Source organism: Calonectris borealis, chromosome Z (genome assembly GCF_964195595.1).
Source record: "Calonectris borealis chromosome Z, bCalBor7.hap1.2, whole genome shotgun sequence".
Lineage (NCBI taxonomy): Eukaryota > Metazoa > Chordata > Aves > Procellariiformes > Procellariidae > Calonectris > Calonectris borealis.
In genome coordinates, this window is record NC_134352.1 from 55,613,714 (window position 1) to 55,636,353 (window position 22,640).

General features: G+C 38.8%; 1 protein-coding gene across 1 annotated transcript in view; it reads left to right on the top strand.

Moving 5' to 3' along the window:
- GLDC (glycine decarboxylase) overlaps nt 1–22,640 on the top strand; it is a 50,010-nt gene that overhangs the window by 4,190 nt on the left and 23,180 nt on the right. Inside the window, exons 3-10 of the mRNA XM_075136285.1 lie at nt 5,339–5,474; nt 13,080–13,244; nt 16,038–16,115; nt 16,815–16,962; nt 17,231–17,427; nt 19,597–19,693; nt 20,836–20,941; nt 22,018–22,157. Of these exons, the coding sequence (XP_074992386.1) occupies nt 5,339–5,474; nt 13,080–13,244; nt 16,038–16,115; nt 16,815–16,962; nt 17,231–17,427; nt 19,597–19,693; nt 20,836–20,941; nt 22,018–22,157 (1,067 nt within the window). The remainder of the gene's footprint in view (nt 1–5,338; nt 5,475–13,079; nt 13,245–16,037; nt 16,116–16,814; nt 16,963–17,230; nt 17,428–19,596; nt 19,694–20,835; nt 20,942–22,017; nt 22,158–22,640) is intronic.

A 22,640-nucleotide genomic window follows, 5' to 3' on the forward strand; every position in this document is an offset into this window, starting at 1 on the left:
AAAGAACAGATCATCTTACAGAAGAGTAATCCTCTTTCTTTTATCCCTACAAACCTTCTGTCTGTATCAGTCATAGTTATCCCTGCAATGCTGCTATTGTATGTCCATCTTTATTTAATGGGTAGGCTTTGTACATTTGTTATGTATTTCTGCTTTTTTGTTCAGGATTTGAATTTAAAAAAATGAGTGTACAAGCTCTGCCATGACTTTTTTTCCAAAATATTCCCATTCTCAAATTTAAAATTTACAAAAATTAGTTTATAAAATCTGTGTCAGGAACTAATTGGTCTCCAATTTTTAGAAGCCATATTACTCAGAAGCAGTCGTATTGTAAGAAAGACCTTTTGTATCTTCAAATTTAACTGCTCTTCATGCAGTTAAATCTACTCTAACTACGATTTTGTATTTAAAATGCGGCTTAATTCTGGATGCGTTTATAATCAGCTCCTAATGTCAGATTTTTAGAGCTGATTTAGTCATTTCAGATTCCCTGCTGCCGGAGTCCACACTGTATGCTTTGGACGCCTATAGCAGGGGTAATTGTCGTCCTCCAGAGTGTTGCCACAAGTGGTGCAGGAATCTGTATTACCACCGGCAGCACTTTGCTCCTCATGGCACTTTTGGGCTGCTGCTTCTCTTTCCGAAGGCAGGAGGTCTTGGGGGCAGGACGGAGAAAGGCAGGCACGTCGCTGGCCCTCCGCCCCTGCCTGCTTTCCGCTCCTGGCAGCATCCTCGGTTGCCTCTGCTGCCCGGGCAGGCTGGGTGAGCGCAGGTGGCCCGAGCGACAGGCGGAGGAGGAGGCAGGGAAACAGATGGTGTTGGCTTTCCGCCCCTCTCTTGAGAAGTTGCTGGTCGGACTCAGCACCTGGAACAGACGCTTTCTTGTGCTGTCCTGCAGCATTATGACATGTCTGACATGTGCTTTGGAACTATTTTGCTTCAATATAATCTGATTTTTTTTTTTTAACAGAGATCAACTTAATTGCTAAAGCAAGAGAAATAAATCCATCCCCTTTTTCTTGTATCAGCTGTTCTGAAGATCTTGCTTCCTTGATCTCAGAAGCTAGATGCTTTTTCAGACCTGACATAATATGAACAAAATTATATCAGACAAATAGTCCTCTCCCTTTTGTGTTCTAAGTTTTAAGTTGTATAACTCAAACTCCTCCTTCTGTCTTGATTTCTCTCTCTCTTTCTCTCATTTTTGGGTACCGTATTATTTTGCAGGTATCTCACAAGTTAGAGGCAAATCTACCGTGCTAACCACAAAAACATTAGAAATAACAATATTATCATTTTATAATCTGATAATTCACTCCCTCTTACTATTTTTGTGACATATTTTGCCTTTTCTCCCTGTGGTTGTAGCAGTCATGAATTGTCCTCACAGAACTGCTACTGGGAGCCTCAGTGAATTTTCTCCACAGTTCTAAGATAGCAGTACTGCAAGATCAATGAACTTTATTCTGGGTACTGTCTTTGATCATATTATCTAATGAGTTGATGAGGGGAATAAAGATCAACTGCAGTGACTTAGCTGGCAATTTCATTTTTTGCTGAGCAAGGTTCTTAAAGAATTTATAGTATAAAATCAATTCAAGATAAAGGCATTTCAACCATGTTGTCTTAGAAAACTGGAAACAAACAGCTCAGTATGATGGCCATTTTCCAACCATTTCTTAACTGTAGTCAATCTTTTTTATTCTGTTTTATTTCCCCATTTTGGATATTGCTTCTTTATTTCACTGTTGCTGGGGAGAATTAAAAAAAAAAAATTTTTTAAAACACAACACAATATCTTGCATCTGTGTTTTTTCAACCATATATGTTGAAATTTGCTGAAATCCTAGTCTTCATATGTTTTAGTTTTAAATAAGTATTTACAAGAATACACTGTTTCCACTACATATGCTCTCACTACATAAAGGTATATTCTTTATACAGCAGAAAAATTCTGTGTAATTTTCTGGGTTTGGTGACACTCTTGTCGACCAAACTGAAAACTTAGCCATTTCATTTTGAATTTAAAAATGAATTTTTTAGCATACATAAGATCACTCTTGTGGTCGGCATTCTTCTGCCTTTGTACTAGCATTAGTTATTTACAGAGTGACCAATAAAATGTTAGACCCTTTTCACAAATAATATTATAGGAATACACTGTTAAAAGCTAGGCTTGATAGAGCGCGCAATACAGCTACTAACATAGACACAGGATCCTGTTCAGGCCGGTGGGGATCTGGGGAGGTCTCCAGCCCCAGCTCCTGCCCAGAGCAGGCTCGGCCGTGGGCTCAGACCGGGCTGCCCAGGGCTTCACCCAGCCAGGGCATGAAACCCCTCAAGGATGGAGATCCAGCTCCACCGCTGGGTTGTCCTCATGGGGAGAAGGCTTCTCTTTATCTCCAGCCTGAGCCTCCCATGTTTCAGCTTGTGCTGCTGCCTCTCACCCTCCTGCCACACACTACTGTGAAGACCCCGGCTGTGTCTCCTCCATCCCCTCCTGTCAGTGCTGGGGATGCTGTTAAGAATGGTTTCATTCCCTCGCTCTCCAGTCTGTGGACCCTAACATATGTGTTAATTTCCCTCACCCTCATCTGTCTCAGTTTTGCTTGAATTCAGAACTGTATCAGTGTAAAGCAAACACAGAATTCGTGAAAACTGAATCATCATGAATCTACATGGACTTGTGTTTGGTCTTAGGTAAGCCAGGCTGTACAGACAAATCAAGGGCTATTGACTTCTCTTACTCGGGAGTGCAGTTCCTTATGGGCTGTTTTCCTAAAGACATGCTGTGATGAACTACTTCAAGGCAGTGTAAGGCATAGGGGAAGGAGTGTTCATCCCAGGTCTCTTCCAACAAGGCGTGCCAAACGTGGGAGATGTGTATTTGAGCTGTACTGCTGCTGTTGCCTTCGTAGTGACCAAAGGACAGGGTAAGTGAGATGAAGCAGGAGTGGAGGGAGTATGCCCTCCAGCATTTCACCACCCTGATTAAAACAGGTAGTGTAACTGTCTTCACAGGTAGCTCATAAAAATGTAATAATTAAAAATATATTCAGTGTTGGGATCTATCAGCGCAGCTCTTCTAGGTGGGATGTGGTTCGACTGTTAAATTTAATTGCTACCTAAGCTGCTTACAGTCTCACTAGGCTTTTTGCTTTGTGCCTTGAATCAGTTTGGAAACTGCTTTAATAAATTTATTATTATTTAGCGAAAGTTCAGTGTCTTCATGTGGTAGTTGTTAGCTATATTTGCTGAGAAATGACTCTCTAGAAGAAATGTCCAGTGGGGCAAACAAAGGCAATGCTATCTGGCACATAGTACGCTATTTGTGGTATGTGTTTACTGCAGAAATCACACTCTCAATGCATTTTTGTGTTTGATATTGGGCTAGTGAGTAAGTTAAATGATAGCATGCCTTCAGCTGCATTTCAACTGAATTTTGCAACAAGCAAATTCATTACTGTTTTCAGAAAATTATTGATGTTTGAATTCTGCAAGAATACAACCCTCCCTCTCAAACTGCATCCAAACTGTCTTTCATCAAACTTTTAGCTTGCAAGTCTTAAAAGAAGATCTCTACAGTGTTAAAACTCTCACTTAAAATAAACAACAAGTGCATCTGTCTGGAATAAACTGTGCAGGAGGAGTGTTGGGGAGTGGAGCTGCTCACTATGCTTTAGAAACTTTGCCCTGGATGTTGCTGAGTTCAAGTATAATAAACACATGACCCTTGAGTCTCCAGAAAAAAATTGGAGTTTACCGAAAACAAGAAATTAATCTTTATACGTTAGATCTAATAGTAACACTGAGTAAAAGGCAGAGAAGAAATGAACTTTGAAGTGAGAACTGAAAATTAGTAAAAAAATAACTTTGTGGAAAGTATAATGTGACTATGGAAGAAATTAATTGAAAACCAGAAGATTTTTTTAAAAATTAATCTTTATACATGGAATGCCATAGTAGCACTTTGAGTAAAAGGAAGAGGAGAGATGAGTTTTGAAATCAGAGCTAAAGTTATACTATCCTTGTTTATGGCTGCAGAAAAGAATAGTTCAAAACCTAGAGAATTATTTGCCACCAGATTCCAGAGCATTAACTGTTTTGACTTGATCTCTCTTGCTGGAGTAATTTACGGAGAGAAAACAGGTTTTGAGACATCCAGGGCCCGAGCTATTCTGCTGTGGTGATTTGTAGCCTTATTTCCAAAGTCTGCTTTTCACGTTGCAGTGCGGAGTGAACAAAACTTGGTGCAGCTGCCCCAGTACGGCAGTTTCCGAGGGCAGACTGCAGGGAAAAAGAAAAAAGATCTGCTCCCCTCACCCAGGAGGGCTGGTGTCCAATGCCACCCAGGTCTGTTAGGTTGGGCAGGCCTGTCTCTCTGTGTAATCTTGGACAGCGTACTGACCATCTTTCTGCCTCCTTGGGTACTAAAATATTTTGTAAATCTTTCCCTTTGGTAGGTGTTGGGTAGCATTATTCATTGACTGCTGGGAACAGGTTGACTGAATGTGGTTTTTTCACAGCCTTCAGGACACTGAGAAGTACATAGAAGCAAGACCAAAGACTAAACTATAGTTGGGGAAGGGAGGGAGTGCAAATGCTTTCCATCTGAACACTTCAAAAGCATTCTGTTGTAATCTCTCCGAACTAGATTGGCAGGCTCATTTAGAAGTTAATCTTAAGTGGAATTTCTTAAGCTAGAAATACTGTATTCACACTTCTTTTTTTTAATAAACTGGTGCAACATACTAAGATTGAATTAAAAGAACTGTTCCATTTTATCAGCTATTTAGGGAAAATGCAAGAAAATAAAGTTATTTAATATTAAGAAATTATTCCTGGGTGCTTGGTGTGAGCCCAGTTTCTGCACATATGGCTCTGTTAGAAACATTAACTCATAGGTGTGGATGGCTATGGCTTCATCCAGTGCTGATTCTACAAGGTTTAGGTAATAAAAGGTGCCTTCTGAGATATATTTTAATGCATGTGCAAGAGACCCAGAATGTACATTGCATTAGCACAAAAGGGCTCCATAAGCTGTTTGCTGACGGCTGTTTCTCTTGCTGTTGTTTCCACACGGGTTGAAACCCTGTTATTATTCAGTTGTTGCATCTTCCAGAATTTTGGCAGAATTTAAACTTTCCCAGAATATCTTACCACTTTATTATTTTATTTTTACTGTTCTTGGTTTGCACTGTATTCTGCGACTGTTTATACTTGCATCACCAATGTTGCATTTCAAGGCATTTCAGTTAAAGGATACAAAGCATTTCAGTTAAAATCTGCTAGCGTTATACGTAACTGTATTTTTCTGACATAATTTCTTTTCAATTAGGTGAAAATGAAATCCTTGAAACTCTATACAATATTGCAAGCAAGAACAAGATATGGAGGTCTTATATAGGCATGGGTTATTACAACTGCTCAGTGCCTCAGCCCATTGCACGGAATTTGTTGGAGAATGCAGGATGGTAATGTACCACGTTTTCTTTTTAAATGCGTATGTATAAAAATACATTTGAAGTTCGTCTTATGAATGAGCATAGACAAATATCCCCCAAACCTATTTTTTTGACTAAGGCTTTCATATATTTGATACTGATGTGTAAGTGTAGGAACTGTGTTGTTCATGCTGAAGCTATAGAGGAAAAAGAATACTTTTGACTTTAGAAGATGCTTTCATTGATTTTTGTGACTTCTATTCACAGCTCCTATTTATTATAAACTAAAACAAGAGTACTTGTTTGCTTTAAGAAAGTATACAGTCTTAATTCCTAAACTAAAGTAATTCTTTCCTCACTTCTGCCTAAATTTAAACCGGCTCACTCTCCCCATATGTGGTGTATGCATATTTGATTGGAGGTAATTAAATACTATGCAATACTCTGATTATGGTTTTCTTACGAAGAATTAAGAAACCTTGAAAATTTTAAAGGCTTTTCTCTTGGTATTTCTTTCTTGATTTTTTTTTTTTTTAAACCAGAGACCTTCAAGGGTTTGAATATCTATCTATAAAGTACATTCTTATCTGAACAAATAATTCACTGGTGCCTGATAATTATTTATGAAGAGGCTGTGAATACTGTATTTTGTTCTCATCACTCAGCTGACGTTTCATTTTTTTGGGGACCAGCAAAAGAATAGCCTGTCTGACAGATTTGAATTTGAATGTTATTGGTTTGGGTTTGGTTTTTTTTTTACTTAAATGTAAAAAGGAAAATATTTTAATGCATTGATTTATATCTTATGAACAGCATTAACCTAAATAATAGTGGGGTTTTGTCTTTTGATGGACTTTTCCTGACAAAGGCACTAAGGCCTCATTATAAATACTCATTCAGCATAGACAGTTCTCTAAAGAACTGTAACTCAGAAATGATGCAACAGAAAAACTAAATTTAATGTGGAGTCTCACTTTCCAGCAGTCTGAATGCCACTGATACACTGCATTGTCTCATTTGGTTTAGAAGTTCCCTTATCTCTAGTCAGTAACATCCTTTTTTTTTGTACTGTATTAAAATAATAACTGTCATCTTTATTACTGAGTAATTTTTATTTTAATAAAAGCGGTATTTAAAGGTTATGTATATATATAAAAAAACCCAACCAACCAACCAAAGAGTCAAATTAGTCAGTGTAAAAAGCCATTGTTACTTCGATGCTGTATTTTTTGTACTTTGGGTTGCTGTAAATGGGTCCATGTATCTGTAGACCTCCAAGTCTGTGTATTTTTAGACTCGTCTGCTCTATTTGCATCTCAAACTTTTGAACTGACGAAAAAGTTGCACTGCCGGGACTCAAGGAATCTATGCAGTACGTCTATACAAAGTTTCATTTGGCCTTACCCCCACCCACTTTTTGCAACACGTGCAATCTAAATATTTCAGTACAGTGCCGCAAAACAAATGATCAGTTGCTAGAGGCAAAAATAAGAACAGTTTAAAAGTAAGTGGACCAAAATGAACTGCATTTTTAAATCCTAAGAAATTATATAGTGTTAATGAAACAACAGGGAGAGTCTGTCCAGAAATCTGTTCTTGGATAAAGTCAAACTAGATGGCTAAAAGCTAAACTTTTAGGTGGCTAAAGTGAAGGCCAAAATGTTTGTTGGGGAGCGGGTGTATGTGTGTGTGCATGTGTGCAAAAGCAACTCTACAGACTCTATGGAAGCTGTTTAAGAAATCAAACCGCTCCTCACATCTAATGAGCGTGCATCACTTTCCGTGCTAACACACTTCACGCTGCAGCTCCAAGGGAAATGCTGCAAGTGCGGGCTCATTGTTTCTGATCAATTCTGCCTCTCTCACATGACTCGTAGTTTCCCATTGCTTGGCATTCGTTAGAGCAAGGCTTGCATTTGAATGCAATGTAAGTTTATAAAAGATTGTTTGTAGAAGAATGTGAACACGGAAGTGAAGCACTTCACAGTATCTAGGACAGTTGGACTTGCTAGAAGGAGGTAGGAAGCAAAGGGGTAGATTTCAGCAGGAAACTGTTTAGAACGAAATGTATTTTCGGCTGAAAATGAAACTACTGACCCACACTGCTTTCTTTAGAAGATTACCACAAAAGTCTTTCCAAATCTCAGATTCTGTTAAGAAAATACTTAATACTGTTGGAGTTTCAAAACTTTTTGGAGCATTTGGACAATTATCTGTGATCTCTCTGTTCACAATAAAAGCTGAATAGCTTAATTACTGTGAGATAAAACTGTCTGACCAAAACTACATGCTAGTAAGTGCCTGGGAAGTCAGCATTCAGGAATTTCTTGTACTGGTAGCTTCAGAAAAGCATAAGCATCCTTTTCTTTTAAGGCTGAATCCCATTTTAACTACTTCTGTATTTGTGAAAGAAGCTATTTCAAAACACTTGGGGTAGATATTTTTCAGATAAATTTTTATCCAAAGCACACTTTGATTGAAAGTTAGAGAACAAGCAGAGAAATTTCTGTTGTGGACCTGAAATGCTGCAATTAAAATTCCAATCTCCTACGTGAGGGATTTGACTTAGTCACAGAAGGTAGAGGATAAGCATCTCTTATTTTTGACACTTGATTTCCTTTTGGTCTTTGTTACTGGCTGCTAACACTTCCTTCTTCGTAGCAATCTGTGACTAACAATTCCATGCTAACATGGCATGGAAGTCTTAAAGTATTTTCCGTACACTACTTAGTTGATATTAGCAAAAAAATTAGCCTGTTTTTTTTCAAAAAAATAAATAGCAGGCTAAGGTGTAGCTTACTTGAACATATCAACTCTAAAATGCAGGCGGAGGGATTTATTTTGGGGCGTATCACCAATTATGTGACTTTCAGCCCAGACCCCTCGAATATATCAATATCAGTCGTCTGTCTGCTTGTATGGATGCATAGTCCTTATTCTGCTGTACCGCATATTAACATATTCATTAATTTTTTTCACACCCAGTGTGCTGAGCTCTTTCTCTAGTAGCATACCAACTTAATTCTGTGCCCTGCCATGAATGTAAATTAATAACTGAAGATGTGAAGAATATTTAGTTTCAGAAATCAGCTTACATATAGGCCTCCTATTAATGTATATGTCAAAACAGTGTAGTATTTATTTGGGGGGCTTAAATGGATAAAAATACCTATCAGGCCTTGAAAATCAAGAAGGCCTTCAAAGGCACTCTAATACCATACAACGGAACATGAGGCAGGGGTCTCCAAAGTACAGCTCACTTGATTACTTTGCCCCCAGACATTAAATATGAAAGAATAAAGTACCTGTACCAAGGACAACTGCAATCTTTACATCAGTAGTGTAATTTATTAAACTTATTAGCTAGTAGCACTTAGCACTTATGCATTGCATTCTGAAAATTACTGCATACTGTGCAAAAATCCGATATAAACATTACGCAGCTGGTTTCTACTTGTAGACCGGATACAGACGACTGCACAAGCAACTACAAAGCATGCCAAAATGGCAGTAAATTCAGTGTTTATGCTTTGAGTGGAAACTGGCACATCGCCATTCCCTATCATAAGACTACCCAGCTTTCTCAAACCCATGGGTAAGATGCTGTTCTAGGAACACCCTTATAACTTCTCTTCAAAGATGCATAAAGTGCCAAGTGATGCATCTGGAACTCTATATACACTACGGCATTTGGGAATTTTACAGGCTGGATGGAACTGCTTGCAGTTGGATAGCTCCTAGTCGGACAGCTTTACTCTAGTATCTTTCCACACTGCAATATTTATATATGTGCCTACTTAAATTAAATACAGCTGGTTTGTTTTGGTTTTTTTACGTTTTGGCCTTAACAGTGATGTCCAGTCCATAAAATAATTTTAAAATTTCATATATTCATGACTGAACTTCAGTGTCAGTTTTCCAGTGTTGTCAGATGTATGAATTATCTTTTTTCTGTGGCTCATGTATGTTGGTTTTAAATTCTATTAGTGGTCTGTCCTTACTTCAAGTTTGTTTCATCTTATTAATTGTCAGATCTCAAAAAGAATACTTTATATAACCGGAAATCCAAATAAATTCTAGCTCTGCTGTTGCATGAGATTAGTCTTGCAGATGTCTAAAACTGCAAGAACATGATTTATAATAAGATAAAAATATTGTGTTAATTACAAATACATTAACTTTCCAGAGATTCAGTCAAAGTATAGAAAAATCACTAAGGAAGATACATGGTGAACTGTTTTGCTAGAACTTACTGTATATTAAGAAATAAATTAGGCTTAGTTTTAGATCTTACTGACTGTACACCTACAAATACTAACCAAGAACAAGTTCATTGAATATTGCTTGATAATGGAGTTTTCTGAATCTTTGCATGGAAGCAAGAGCTAACTTCAGCATAAAGAAGCTATAATTGTTAATCTTGCAGTTAATGTATAGTCTGCTTGTTTTGTTGCTAAACCTAGAACAAACCCAACTGCCAAGTACGAAAGCTTCTGCTCTTTCATAAGCCAGGTCTTTTGATGAGTGGCCTAGCTTTTGGCTGAAAGCGTGCTTCTTAGATACTTCTTGCCTTTATGCCAGGTTTTCTTTTAAAACCTTCATTGGTATCCTAAGGTTGGTATTCTTACAAGTATTTCTGAGAGTAGGATGAGGCAAACGGCGAAACACTAAACTAAAGCAAAGAGTTATAAAAGCTACAAAAACTGAAGCCACTTACTACCAAACTCCTGAAGGTCAGGCACTGGCTCAGGAAAGATGCCACAAACTTGTCATGGAAGGTTTCTTTTGTGTCATGACCTGTCTGCCTTAATTAGCTTGGGAGTATTTGTCTGCAGAAGTATTTTTGGTCAGACCAGATGCTGACTGGAGATCATGTTTTCCTCCAGTTTGATTGAGCAAAAGCCAGTTTGTAGCTGTGTTCCTTGCCACGATGGTAATTCTTTCTTTTCATTTTAATGTCATTGGTACTGGAGTTGAATTATGTGCAGAATAGCCACTTGAACAAACATATGCAGAAGAGAGGGGGCTTTTGAATGAGAGATGGTTTAGTATGCTTTATAGAGATTTGATTTATGTAAAAGTTTACTTTAGAAATTACTTTTGCTTTTAAAGAGTTTGCTTTTAAATGACTTTAAAAAGTCACTTAACATGTAGTATAGATACAGGCAGAAGTCAGATTGCAGACTAAAGCCAGCTATATTATTTGAAGAAATTGTGGAGAATTAGAATTATTATATTAAAAGATTTAGATGCTTAGACAGTGCCAAACAACTTTCAAAAAAAAAAAAAGTGTTTAAATAAATGTTTTTATGTTGTAAAAGGTGTCTTTACCTGTACAACTGTTAAAGTTCATGCTCTGTAGTTTGCAGTAATACTGGAATTCAAGATTTCTTGGTTGAGTTTTTTCCACCCTTTCCAAAATTGGTTGATTTTACTTCAACTGTGTTTACCATTCAAAAGCATAACATCAAAATCACAAAACTTCATTGATTCTGTTTTGTAGTATAGTGTACTATCCCAGCTATGTGGGGTAGTATTGAGGTTATTCAAGGGAACCATCAGTTTAGCAGCTTCTTAGTAGCACTTTAAGAATAGATTTATTTATTTATTTTACACAGTATAAAAACTTCATTTAAAAAATCATTTGAGCATAAACTATGAGTGGAAGTTCTTGAGGCTTTTTTAATAGGTTTCTGGGTAGCTGATTTGAGTGGTCTGCTTTGAAGCACTCATTGCAAAGTCTATCTCTAATTGTATAAGATAAAATCTTAGGAAAGGGGATTCTCATCAAGTAAGGAGTTGTGAACATTACTCACATCTTAAGAAAGCTGCTTTGTCTTCGAAAAAAAATAGAGACTTTTGCACCACATGAACTGCTTGATTTTATTTTTCTTCTCTTGCACTGAGTAATATTTCCATAATGCATTTCAATTAATCTCAATTTATTAGTCTACTTTTCGCTCTTCGTGCAAGTTATAATGCAAAAAAAAGGCCTTTAGCTTAAATAAAATAAGAAAGTAAGATCATTAACTTCAAGTACAGAGGAGTTTCTTTTATTAAGCAGGAAAACTCATTGTTCATGCAAAGGAGTTGGGAATAACTCTTTTTATTGGTGAGAACTGAGTGGGCAGGGGCACCATTCAGAAAACAAATATTTACACTCCCAGATTGAAAATCTATCTGATAAGCTGAAAATTGAGTTTAGCAGCCATGGAGAAAAAAAAATTATTAGTATTGAGATGAGCAATGTTGCATGCAGCCCAGGACATGGTCTCACTGTGCTATGCAGTAAAGTATATGATAATAAGTAGTTTAGAGTTAGACTTGGCTAAGAAGCAGGAAAACCTTCAATATTTGGGAAAAAGATTAATAATTATCTAATCTGATATATAGCTATTGCTTTCTGTCACTGTACTGAATAGTATATGTGAGAAGTTTGAGCAAATATATCCCTTACACAGCCACTAAATACGTTAGCATCATATATTACACTTTGAGTTCACTTACTGAGTATGTCCTTCTTTCTAGCTCTTCCATTCTCTTCTTCAGGACTTTTTTCCTACTTTCCCTCTTGCATTACTATTTTATTGCTCCCCTCATCTTGCTCTATACTACAGGTTCTGCAGCTTGTTCATTAAAAATCTTTGTTGCTCACCTTCTATTGACTTGACATGACTTGAGCTTCCAAATACTTCAGTCTCTCTACAAAGATTATACCTTCACCCATAAGCATTTTTCAAAAGTCTAGGGCTTACTACCGCCTATTCAGGAAACAAACTGTTGTTTTCTTCCATTGCTAGAAAACAGAGGCCACGAGTGTTCCCACTTATCACTTGGTTCTGGCCGCTACTCTGAACTCAAACTGGTGTAAAGTCTATCCTGAGCCACCGTGGAATCCAGTACCCAGATTTCCAGCAGTGAGAGGAGAGCCTGATCTCTGTTCTTGCCTTTCATCCCTGGACCCATGCTGCTTTGTTCTTCTGGACTGTTATAATGGAGTGCTTCCCTTAAATTGTTGCCTTTTCTAAGGAATTGCTTATGCTGCCTCTACGGTTTTGTTCTCCAGATAACAACAGATAAAACTCACATCAGTCTCACTTCCCTCCACTAACAGATATGGAAACTGTCATTTCACAAGAAGCTGTGTATTTCTGAGCTTGATCTGTGAAGTGCCGAGTGCCTTTCCTCCCGTGAGTGGAGAAGACTTGGCAAGTAAAGGGCTTCAGAAACAGTATTGAAAGATAATGGCAATACCTAGACATGATTAAACTAAACATTCTCATTTGGGTATTATGACTTGACTCAATTCTCCCACACTCGGCGCCTGCTTCCCCTCTCCCTTCCCCAAGATGCACTCACACCTCTGTTTTAAAAGTAATTTCTCTTTTCAAAATGGAGAAATAGAATTCTTCTCCTGTAAAAAGCCAAGTCAATACCAGAAGAGAAAATATTCTCAGGCTTTCAGGACACTAACAAATTACAGCCATCTAAAAATAACTGTTTTCTAACAAACTTTCATGTTAGTGAATTATGCTTTACAATTTATTTTTCCTATGACATAGTTCAGTTACATATGGCATAATTCTGTTACACATTTATTTTCCTAGACCCAGACTCAGAATTCTTTTCTTACAGGGTTACCCAGTATACTCCTTACCAACCTGAGGTTTCCCAGGGCAGGCTGGAGAGCCTGCTGAATTACCAGACTATGGTGTGTGACATCACAGGAATGGATGTGGCTAACGCATCTTTGCTGGATGAGGGGACAGCAGCTGCAGAAGCCATGCAATTATGTCACAGGTACTGTTTAAAAGTATGGTTAAATCACAGCAGGAAGGTATTTTTGAGTTTTAAAAACATCTCTCCTGTGTAGGCATGGATAGGTGAGTGGGTTGAAATTGAGTGTGGCCTTTTCACTGTGAGCAGATTACTAAAGAACTATAGCTCATGTTATTAAGCCCCCGGAGAAGTTCCCAGTGGTGATGTGAATATTTAACTCAGACATCTAAGGCCTTAAGAAACCTAAGGACCTAGAGACCAGGGGAAAGTCTAGAGCAAGGAAGACTTACCCTTGGTGGAGGAGGGTCAGGTTAGAGAATACTTAAACAAACTGGGCATACACAAGTGCGTGGCCCCTGATGTGATGCACCCATGAGTGCCAAGGGACACACCTGATGTCATTGCAAGGCCACTCTTGATTATCTCTGAATGATCATGGAGACTGGGAGAGGTGCCTCAGCACCAAAGGAAAGCAAATGTCACTCCTATCTTCAGGAAGGGCAAGAATGAGGGTGCAGGGAGCTACCAGCCAGTCAGGCTCACCTCGATTCCTCGAAGGTGATGGAAGATTCACACTTCCAGGCATGTGAAGGACAAAAAGGTAATCAGGAGTCACCAGCATGGATTCACACAGGGGAAGTCATGCTTGACCAACCTGATAACTTTCTACAATTAGATGGCTGCCTTGGTAGATGAGGGGAGAGCCGTGGGTATTGTCTACCTTGACAGTCTCCCTTAAATCCTCACAGAGAAACTGAAGAAGTATGGGCTGGATGAGGAGAGAGTGAGGTGGACTGAAAACTGGCTGAATGGCTGGGCCCAGAGGGTGGTGATCAGTGACGTGAAGTCTAGTTTGAGGCCAGTTATTAATGGCGTACCCCAGGGGCGACACTGGGTCCAATTAATGATCTGGATGATGGGGCAGAGTGTATCCTCAGCAAGTTTGCTGATGACGCAAGAGGAGCAGCTGATACACCAGAGAGTTGTGCTGTCATCCAGAGGCACCTTGACAGGCCGGAGAAATGAGCTGACGGGAACCTCATGAAGCTCAACAAGGGGAAGTGCAAAGTGCTGCACCTGGGGAGGAACAACCCCAAGCATATGGGGTACCTGCTGGGGGCTGGCAGGCTGGAAAACAGCTTTGCAGAGTTGAACATGAGCCAGCAATGTGCTCTGCTGGCAAAGAAGGCAAATGGTATCCTGGGCTGCATTAGGAGGAGCATTGCCAACAAGTCAAGAGAGGTGATCCTTGCCCTCTCCTCAGCACTGGTGAGGCCACACCTGGGAATGCTGTGTCCAGTTCTGGGCTCTGCAGTACAAGAGAGACATGGACATACTTAGAGAGAGTCTAGTTGCCCTCCCCATAGTACCAGCCCAGCTGCTGGCACCCAGATACACCCTTGCTTCAGCTGCTGTGGCCACAGACACAGGGGCCCCTATGGCTGAGGTGCTGCTCCAGTTGCTGGCACTGAAGTCCACTCACTCTGGTCACTCCAGTTGCTGCACCACGGACATGTGGATCCTCCATGGTCTGACTGCAGTTGGTGGCACCCAGCCAGCCATATACACTACCTTCTGCCTCCCCGTGAGTCCCCTCACCCGTGAAACAAATCAGAAAGCAATTTAACAAGAAGAGAGGACAGACTGCACTAGCTGGGTGCAAGTGCATCAGCCAGCAACTATTTATACACGACTGGCCTTGTTTACCCCCTTACCCCTCTATTTTCTTACGCTTGTTCCTCCCAGAATCACTTAGCTGTATCCATTTTTCCCTAAATTTCTCATAATAAGCCCTTGCAATCCCAAAATGCTCTTCCCCTGCATCCCATAATGTCCCCCCCCCCCAGGGGGTGGCCCATACAGTGTGTCTCTCTGGGTTAATTAATTAATTTGAATTCCCACCTGCCTTGGGGCCTCTGTGCTCCTCTGAGCTTGTGGAGATGGGTCTCTGGTGGGCTGGAATCTTCTGTGATGGGCCTGGGAGCAGCAGGGACAGGGTGTTATTTGGGCTCCCCCACCTGCCATCGCCTGTCTGCAGGGGTGCAGAGGAACTTTTATCGCATAACCTAACAGTCTGTGGCATGAATCTCTTGTGTCCATGAACACTGAAGATATGAATTGGTTTTTTCCACTAGTAGTTAAAAGAAGCTTTAAAAACCGGTGAAGTACATCAGTCCTAAGTTCCTAAAAGTGAAGCTGTTATTGGTATATCCAAATTTACTTTCAGGGATCTGTGTTGTAGGGGCATTTGAAAGGGATCTGCAAATCAAATGAAATCTGAGAGATGACGGAAGGTCATTGTAGGACTGCATATCAGGAAGGAGATACACAGCAGAGACTGTGTTGTAACTATTCAGTTATTCAAAGCATCAGTCTGACATAAAATCATGTTTACCAGAGAAAACCAGGCAATTGTCATAGTCTCCATTCTACTACTTTGATGGGGTATGTTTGGTTATCCAGTGGGCAACAATGAAAATCTGTAGTAAAGACCATAGTTGTATTACTTTAAAAGAGTATGTGTGTGTGTAGGCGTTCCTGCAGCTTCTTAAGTTGGGTCCTTGTTCTGTTTCATAGTCTGTTTTAATTTTTGTCACATATGAATCTCATTTGAATATTTGAAATTAACTTTCTTATTTTAAATGGACCAGATTCTTCATTCAATCTTAAACTTAATTTGGTTATGATAACCAAAATTTACAACTGCCTTTTAACTTAGGAAAACTCACATTTAAAAAACCAATTAATTTTATTTCCATGGAAAACAATATATTTTTGATATGTAATCTTCTTTTTTTCCTTTCGTTTTAACAGGCACAACAAGAGAAGGAAGTTCTATGTAGATGTCAGATGCCACCCTCAAACAATAGCAGTAGTCCAAACTAGAGCAAAGTAATGTTCTTCTCCATTTTCCATCATATCTTTTCACTTACATTGAATCATTTTTCATCTGTGCCTCTTCACCATATACCTAACATTTTTGGAATATAGGATTATGCTTTCTTTGCAAAATAGAAGCAGAAATCTGTTAACATTTGGCATTGCTTCTACTTTTTAAATACAACTGCAAAGTAATTAAAGATATTTAAAAAGAGACTAAACATCGGATAAAAAGAAAATCTTTAATTTCCCCTTAAGTTGCTTGTGCAAATATATACATTTGGTTATTGAATTCAATCTGGTCATTTTTTTTTAACTAGAAATGAAATACCCTAGATAGCAAAACTTCTCTTCTAACGAAAGCTAAATCCAATTTAAGTTTACAGTTTAAAATAACTGTCTTCTAAAAATATGACTTGGTTGTCAAAGTTAAACATGCTAAAGCAGCAAAATGTTGACATCAAATAGCTTATGCATGCTCTGCTCTGCTTTGCTCTATATTTCTGATGATGATAACAAATGCAATTATCCTTCAGTACTATATACCATGACATGAAGCTTTCTCCATATTTAGTGCTGCAAAGCAGGTTCAACTGTCTTTATGTTAAAGAAAAAAGTCATATATAAGTCCATGAAAACATCATATTAAGTATCACTTCAAGGCAGGAAGTGGTTTGAATATGTTGTTTCCTACATGTTTTTGTTTTCCAGTTATACAGGTGTTATTACTGAGCTCAAATTACCCCATGAGATGGATTTCAGTGGAAAGGATGTCAGTGGAGTATTATTTCAGTATCCAGACACTGAAGGGAAGGTGGAAGACTTCTCTGAACTTGTTGAAAGAGCTCATCAGAATGGGGTAAAGTAAATTTTATTGGTCTCACAGATTTCAGTCTGATGCATCAAACAGCTGGAGTCGTAGAAAGTTTTAGACGAGACACCATCTAAAGTATTACTCTTGAGCTCCATGCAATTGATAACCATTACAACCATCACAACCATTGCACCTCAGCTCTGTGGAAGTTATATGGAACTGTTTGAAGCTGCGTCTTGTTCAAACGTAGCTCCCATGCAAACACCATTCCTTCAGAAAAAAGTCTGACTGCTCTGTGCACTTGTGTTCTCAGACTCTTGCCTGCTGCGCGACTGATCTTCTGGCTCTCTGTATTCTGAAGCCTCCTGGAGAGTTTGGGGTAGATGTTGTCCTGGGTAACTCCCAGAGGTTTGGCGTGCCGCTCTGCTATGGGGGACCCCACGCGGCATTCTTTGCTGTCAAGGAAAATCTAGTGAGAATGATGCCGGGCAGAATGGTGGGCGTTACAAGGTAAGGGCTCCCTTCGCCGTTAGCGTCTTCAAGGAAAATCAAAATAAAACACATTATGACCATCTTGTGCAGCCTTTATGAATAGCAGCTGACCATGGTGGTGTACAGAACACCTGTTTTCTTGAAAACTGGGAGAACTAACATTGCCTTCAATTTTTAGGAAGCAAGCTTAAAGAATTGCATTTGTGTGGAAGGAAGCTGTGAGCTGTCTATAGTGCTTGCTGCAATGTGGGATGAAGAGATAACTGAAACAGCAGAGAGGATTAATTTTGTTGGCATGAAGCTTTGCAACCTAACTTATTCTGCTTATTCTGTAGTTATACCTTTTTCTCTGACATCCAGTCATTAAAAACATAAATGGGAAGAAGTAGAAAATTCAGTGAACCTCCCAAATAATCAAGAAGGAACTTAATTTAGTTCAAATTTTAGTCAAGCTTAAACAAAGCAGAGAAATAGTGGGCAAAAGCTTACCTCTAATTCTTGTTATTGGTGACATATTTTGAATTTTGACAAGATGTCTAACTGGGAATAGTAGAATTGCAAAGTAATTGTTACTGGAAAGACTGCATATCTTTGGCACTGAAGCTATTCAGTACTTCAGTAACCAAAATAACTAATGTCATTAACAGTTATCAATAAGCTTAGAAATTTTTCATTTGTATAGTAATATTCCTTCAAATATATTTTTAATCATCTTGCTTATTCTAAGGGTATCCTTAGGCTTTATTCATAGTTCTGAAATCTGATTGCCAATTCAGATTTTGATCAGAAGCCTGGTACAATCTTTTACAAAAGAACAGTTGTTCTATTTATCAAGGCCATGCTACTGCTACTCTGTAACTACACCTAGTTTAATATTTTTAATCTACTTTCCTCTTTCTGCATCTCAATAAAGTTGGAAAAAATGTTAAAAGGGAAAAAGCTATGGTACTTTCTCAATGCAGCTTTCTGCAGTGGATTTTTTTAAGTTTTTGACCACAAAATCGCAGAATGATTGAGGTTGGAAGGGATCTCTGAAGGTCATGTGGTCCAACCCCCCTGCTCAAGCAGAGTGATGTAGAGCCAGTAGCCCAGGACCATGTCCAGATGTCTTTTGAAGATCTCCAAGGAAGGAGACTCCACAGATTCTCTGGACCACCTGTGCTAGTGCTTAGTCACCCTCACAATGAAAAAGTGTTTCCTCATGTTCAGGAGGAACCCCCTGTGTTTCAGTCTGCACTCATTGCCTCTGGTCCTGCCACTGGGCACTGCTCATAAAAGTCTGGCTCCGTCCCCTTTGCACCCTCCTTTTAGGTATTTGGTATTGATGAGGTCCTCCCTGAGCCTTCTCTTCTCCAGACTGAACCATCCCAGCTCTTTCACCCTTTCCACATAGGAAAGATGGCCCAGTCCCTTCAACATCTTTGTGGCCCTTCACTGGACTCTCTCCAGTACCTCCATATTTCTCTTGTTCTGAGGAGCCCAGAACTGGACACACCACTCCAGGTGTGGCCTCAGCAGTTCTAAGGAGAGGGCAGGGATCACCTCCCTTGGCTTGTTGGCAAAGCTTTGCCTAATGCAGTCCAGGATACCATTCGCCTTCTTTGCTCATGTTCAACTTGGTGTTCCCCAGGACTCCCAGGGTGTTTTCTGCCAAGCTGCTTTCCAGCTGCGTGGCCCCCAGCACGTACTGGTGCATGGGCTTCTTTGCCAGGTGCAGCACTTTGCACTTCCCCTTGTTGAGCTTCATGAGGTTCCTGTCAGCCCATTTCTCCAGCCTCTCAAGGTCCCTCTGGGTGGACTGATGATAAACTAAGCTGTATAGTCAAAATCCCCGAACAACTGCTAGAGTAAAAGTGATATAAATATCATATAACTGGTGCACAAGTACTTGAGGCATCCCTGGAAGTATTAAAAAGATGTGTAGATGAGGTGCTTAGGGACGTGGTTTAGTGGGCATGAGGGTGTTGGGTTGATGGTTGGACTCGATGATCTTAGAGGTCTTTTCCAACCTTAATGATTCTATGATCCTGTATCACAGCTGTCGTGATTTACGGTTTATTTTCTCTAGCACCTTTCTGTCTCTGAAGATTTATCTATCCTAGTTTCAGGTTAGCATGCATAGAGCCCAGTGTCTTAAATTACTGTAATTTTAAAGTAACAGAAGCAACATTTTCGCTTGTGACTTAGAGATGCAAACGGGAAGGAAGTGTACCGACTTGCTTTGCAAACACGAGAGCAGCATATCAGGAGGGATAAAGCTACGAGCAATATCTGCACCGCACAGGTATCTTGTCATGCTTTATTTTCAGTGGTGGAAAGGAACAAGTTAAATCCTAAGATTATAGTCCTAACATCACAGTAATCTGAGTTAGCTGTACTTTTGAGAGTTTTTGCTAGAAAAATGAAGAACATCATTGAAATATCCTGGTGTTTGTGCTTTGATTTGAATCCTTTGAAAAATGGAACCATGCTTGAAAAGAGGGTATTAATATCTGTTTCCTTTAATAAAGACTTTAGCCCTGAATTCATGCAGTGTCATGAGGCCATCTGTCTCATAGGGTTAACGCCACTGAGTAGTGCTGTGTTTGTTATGAATGAGACAGATTTCTTAATAAAACAGAAGGCAAATCTAATGATCTGAAATTGCCCACTCAAGGCAAAAAAAATTCCATTTTTAAATTCTAAAACTACTTGTTCAAATTGTCAGAACTTATATTTTTGTCTATGTAATTTGATGCAAAAATATTACATTGCCAAAGAGCTATCTTTACAGGAAAATACCATGATTAAGTAAGTAATTATCCAAAATAGTTATCTTCAGCATGCCTCCACAGAGCTTAAGCCAGACAAGTTCATAACTTTTTCTGCTCCTATTAATGCTTTGCTCATGCTTTTAATGTTGTGCCAGATTTTGAGGAGGGATTTATTAATATTAAAACGAGCCTAATTACTTAGTATTCATGAGATATTCCATAAATGTTTTGTACCAATCCTAAACAATGAATTTCCTATGAGACTAGCTTTACTTCAGAGTCTTTAAGCGTCTTTGTTGCAGTAGTTGAATTTAAGTTCTTGTTAATTGCTGACACAGTTACATTTCAAAGGGCATTGAATTCATAATCAGTGCTTACAGTTCCATAAAAGTATTTTGCCTTTCCCACCTTTTATTTTGCAGGCAACATGTAATCACATATAACATCAGCTGAGGATATGTGGTTGTCTCTGGGTGCTAAAGAAACTTTCCACTAAACTAACATGAAGTAATCTTTGATGATGTTGATGATGTTGATGATGTTGATGATGATGGTGGTGATGATGATGATGATGGTGGTGATGATGATGATGATGATGATGATAATAATAATAATAATAGTAATAATAATAATAATAATAATAATGGTGTCCTAAACTGTATTTGGATCCTAGGCTCTTCTGGCTAACATGGCAGCCATGTTTGGTGTATACCATGGGTCTGATGGATTAAGGCATATTGCAAGACGGGTACACAATGCTACTCTAATCTTGGCTGAAGGTGAGTATTTAATGTTTGCAGAAACTGTTCTTAAATCCTTACACCTTCTTAAATAATACATCTTCTTAAATAAACTTACGGGGGGGTTTTTGCCAGCTGAAGTGTGTTATCTGAACTCTACAGAGAACATGTTAACACAAAATTCATAGCTCATGTTTTTGTGTACTTCTGATAATGACATCCGAAAATTAGATATCTATGTGATATGAGCTTGCAAGCATTACTTCTGTTTCCCTGGGAAACTAACAGAAGTCTACACAGTGAGTCTCTAGATGATAAGATTCAAGTGCTGTTTTCCAGCTGCAAGCTCTGTACTTCACTTACTGGACCATCCTAGTTTTACACACAGAAATCTGCATAGAGTATTAATAACATAGCAAAAATAAGTAATAAATGAGATTAAAGAAATAGGAACATTTCAGTTAAGTTGGGTGGAGTATCATACCTGCTATGAACCTGAAATCCCAAAGCTTAACAGCTGACCAAAAGCACAGAATCTGTAGCAGAAAATAATGACTGCAGCTGGACTATGTGGTCTAGTAGGTTTTTTCACTGGCATGACTATTATTGCTGTCAGAAGGAGCTATGCAGAACTGAAATGCTGGGAATTGAGGAATGATTGACACAATTATCTGTGCTTTATTTGCCAGCTTAGCTGTAAGACCTTTTGCTGCTGTGAAAAGCACTAAGGCTCTAACCTTTGTTATGGCAAGCTCCATGATGGTTAATATCCATTTTTACAATAAAATTTTTCTTTCTAGTCTTGTGGTCTTGTCCTTATTGCATTCATATACCAGCTCTGCTACTGTATATATGACAAATTTGATATATCAGAAGGATCTTCCTTATACTCAATTTGCATTATTAGTTAGGTCTGAATCTGATTTAGATGTATTTTATGCGCAGAGACATTTCGCTAAAAAGCTGGTGATTTTGCTGCTCTGTACACAAGGGGAATATTTTGCTTTATTATGTAAAAGCATTTACTTACGAGATTGATAGTGTCGTTATGCAAGTACTGCGTAAGCAAACAATACAGTATGTAGCTAATAGAATTAACTTACTGTTTTTTGTAGGTCTCAGGCGAGCTGGTCATAAACTACATCATGATCTGTTCTTTGATACCTTGACGATCACGTGTGGATGCTCAGTCAAAGAGGTTTTGGAAAGGGCAGCTCTTAGAAAGATAAATTTTCGGATTTATAGTGATGGCAGAGTAAGCAACTCTCTAAACCTTTCAGAAATTTTGTAGCATGACTTTTTCTGCATTAAGTTTCTAGTCATTATATGTGTTAAATAGAACAAAATTACTTAAGACTTCTTGTAATTTGCTCAGATATATCAGTCAATTATAAAGATAATATAAAGAATGAAGTTGTTAAGTGATGTACTCAATCCAATTTCCAGAAATAATCATTATATTTTCATTTTATGCCTATTTAAAAAGATTATCTAATTGTTTCATGTTAAATATGCCACTAAGGGCTAGACTGGAGAGACTCTAGAATTTAATGATGAAATGCAACATGACGTCCAGAATTCAGTTGCTGTGGCAGTGTTTAAAGACAGATTGAAATCTAAACCACATTTTGGTAGGCACTAAGGACTTTTGGCAAAGTCTAATACGTTCTTTAAAATGGGATGGGGGGGAGGGAGTGGTCTAGCAAAATGGGCAATTTTCCTCTTAAAGGGAAAACAC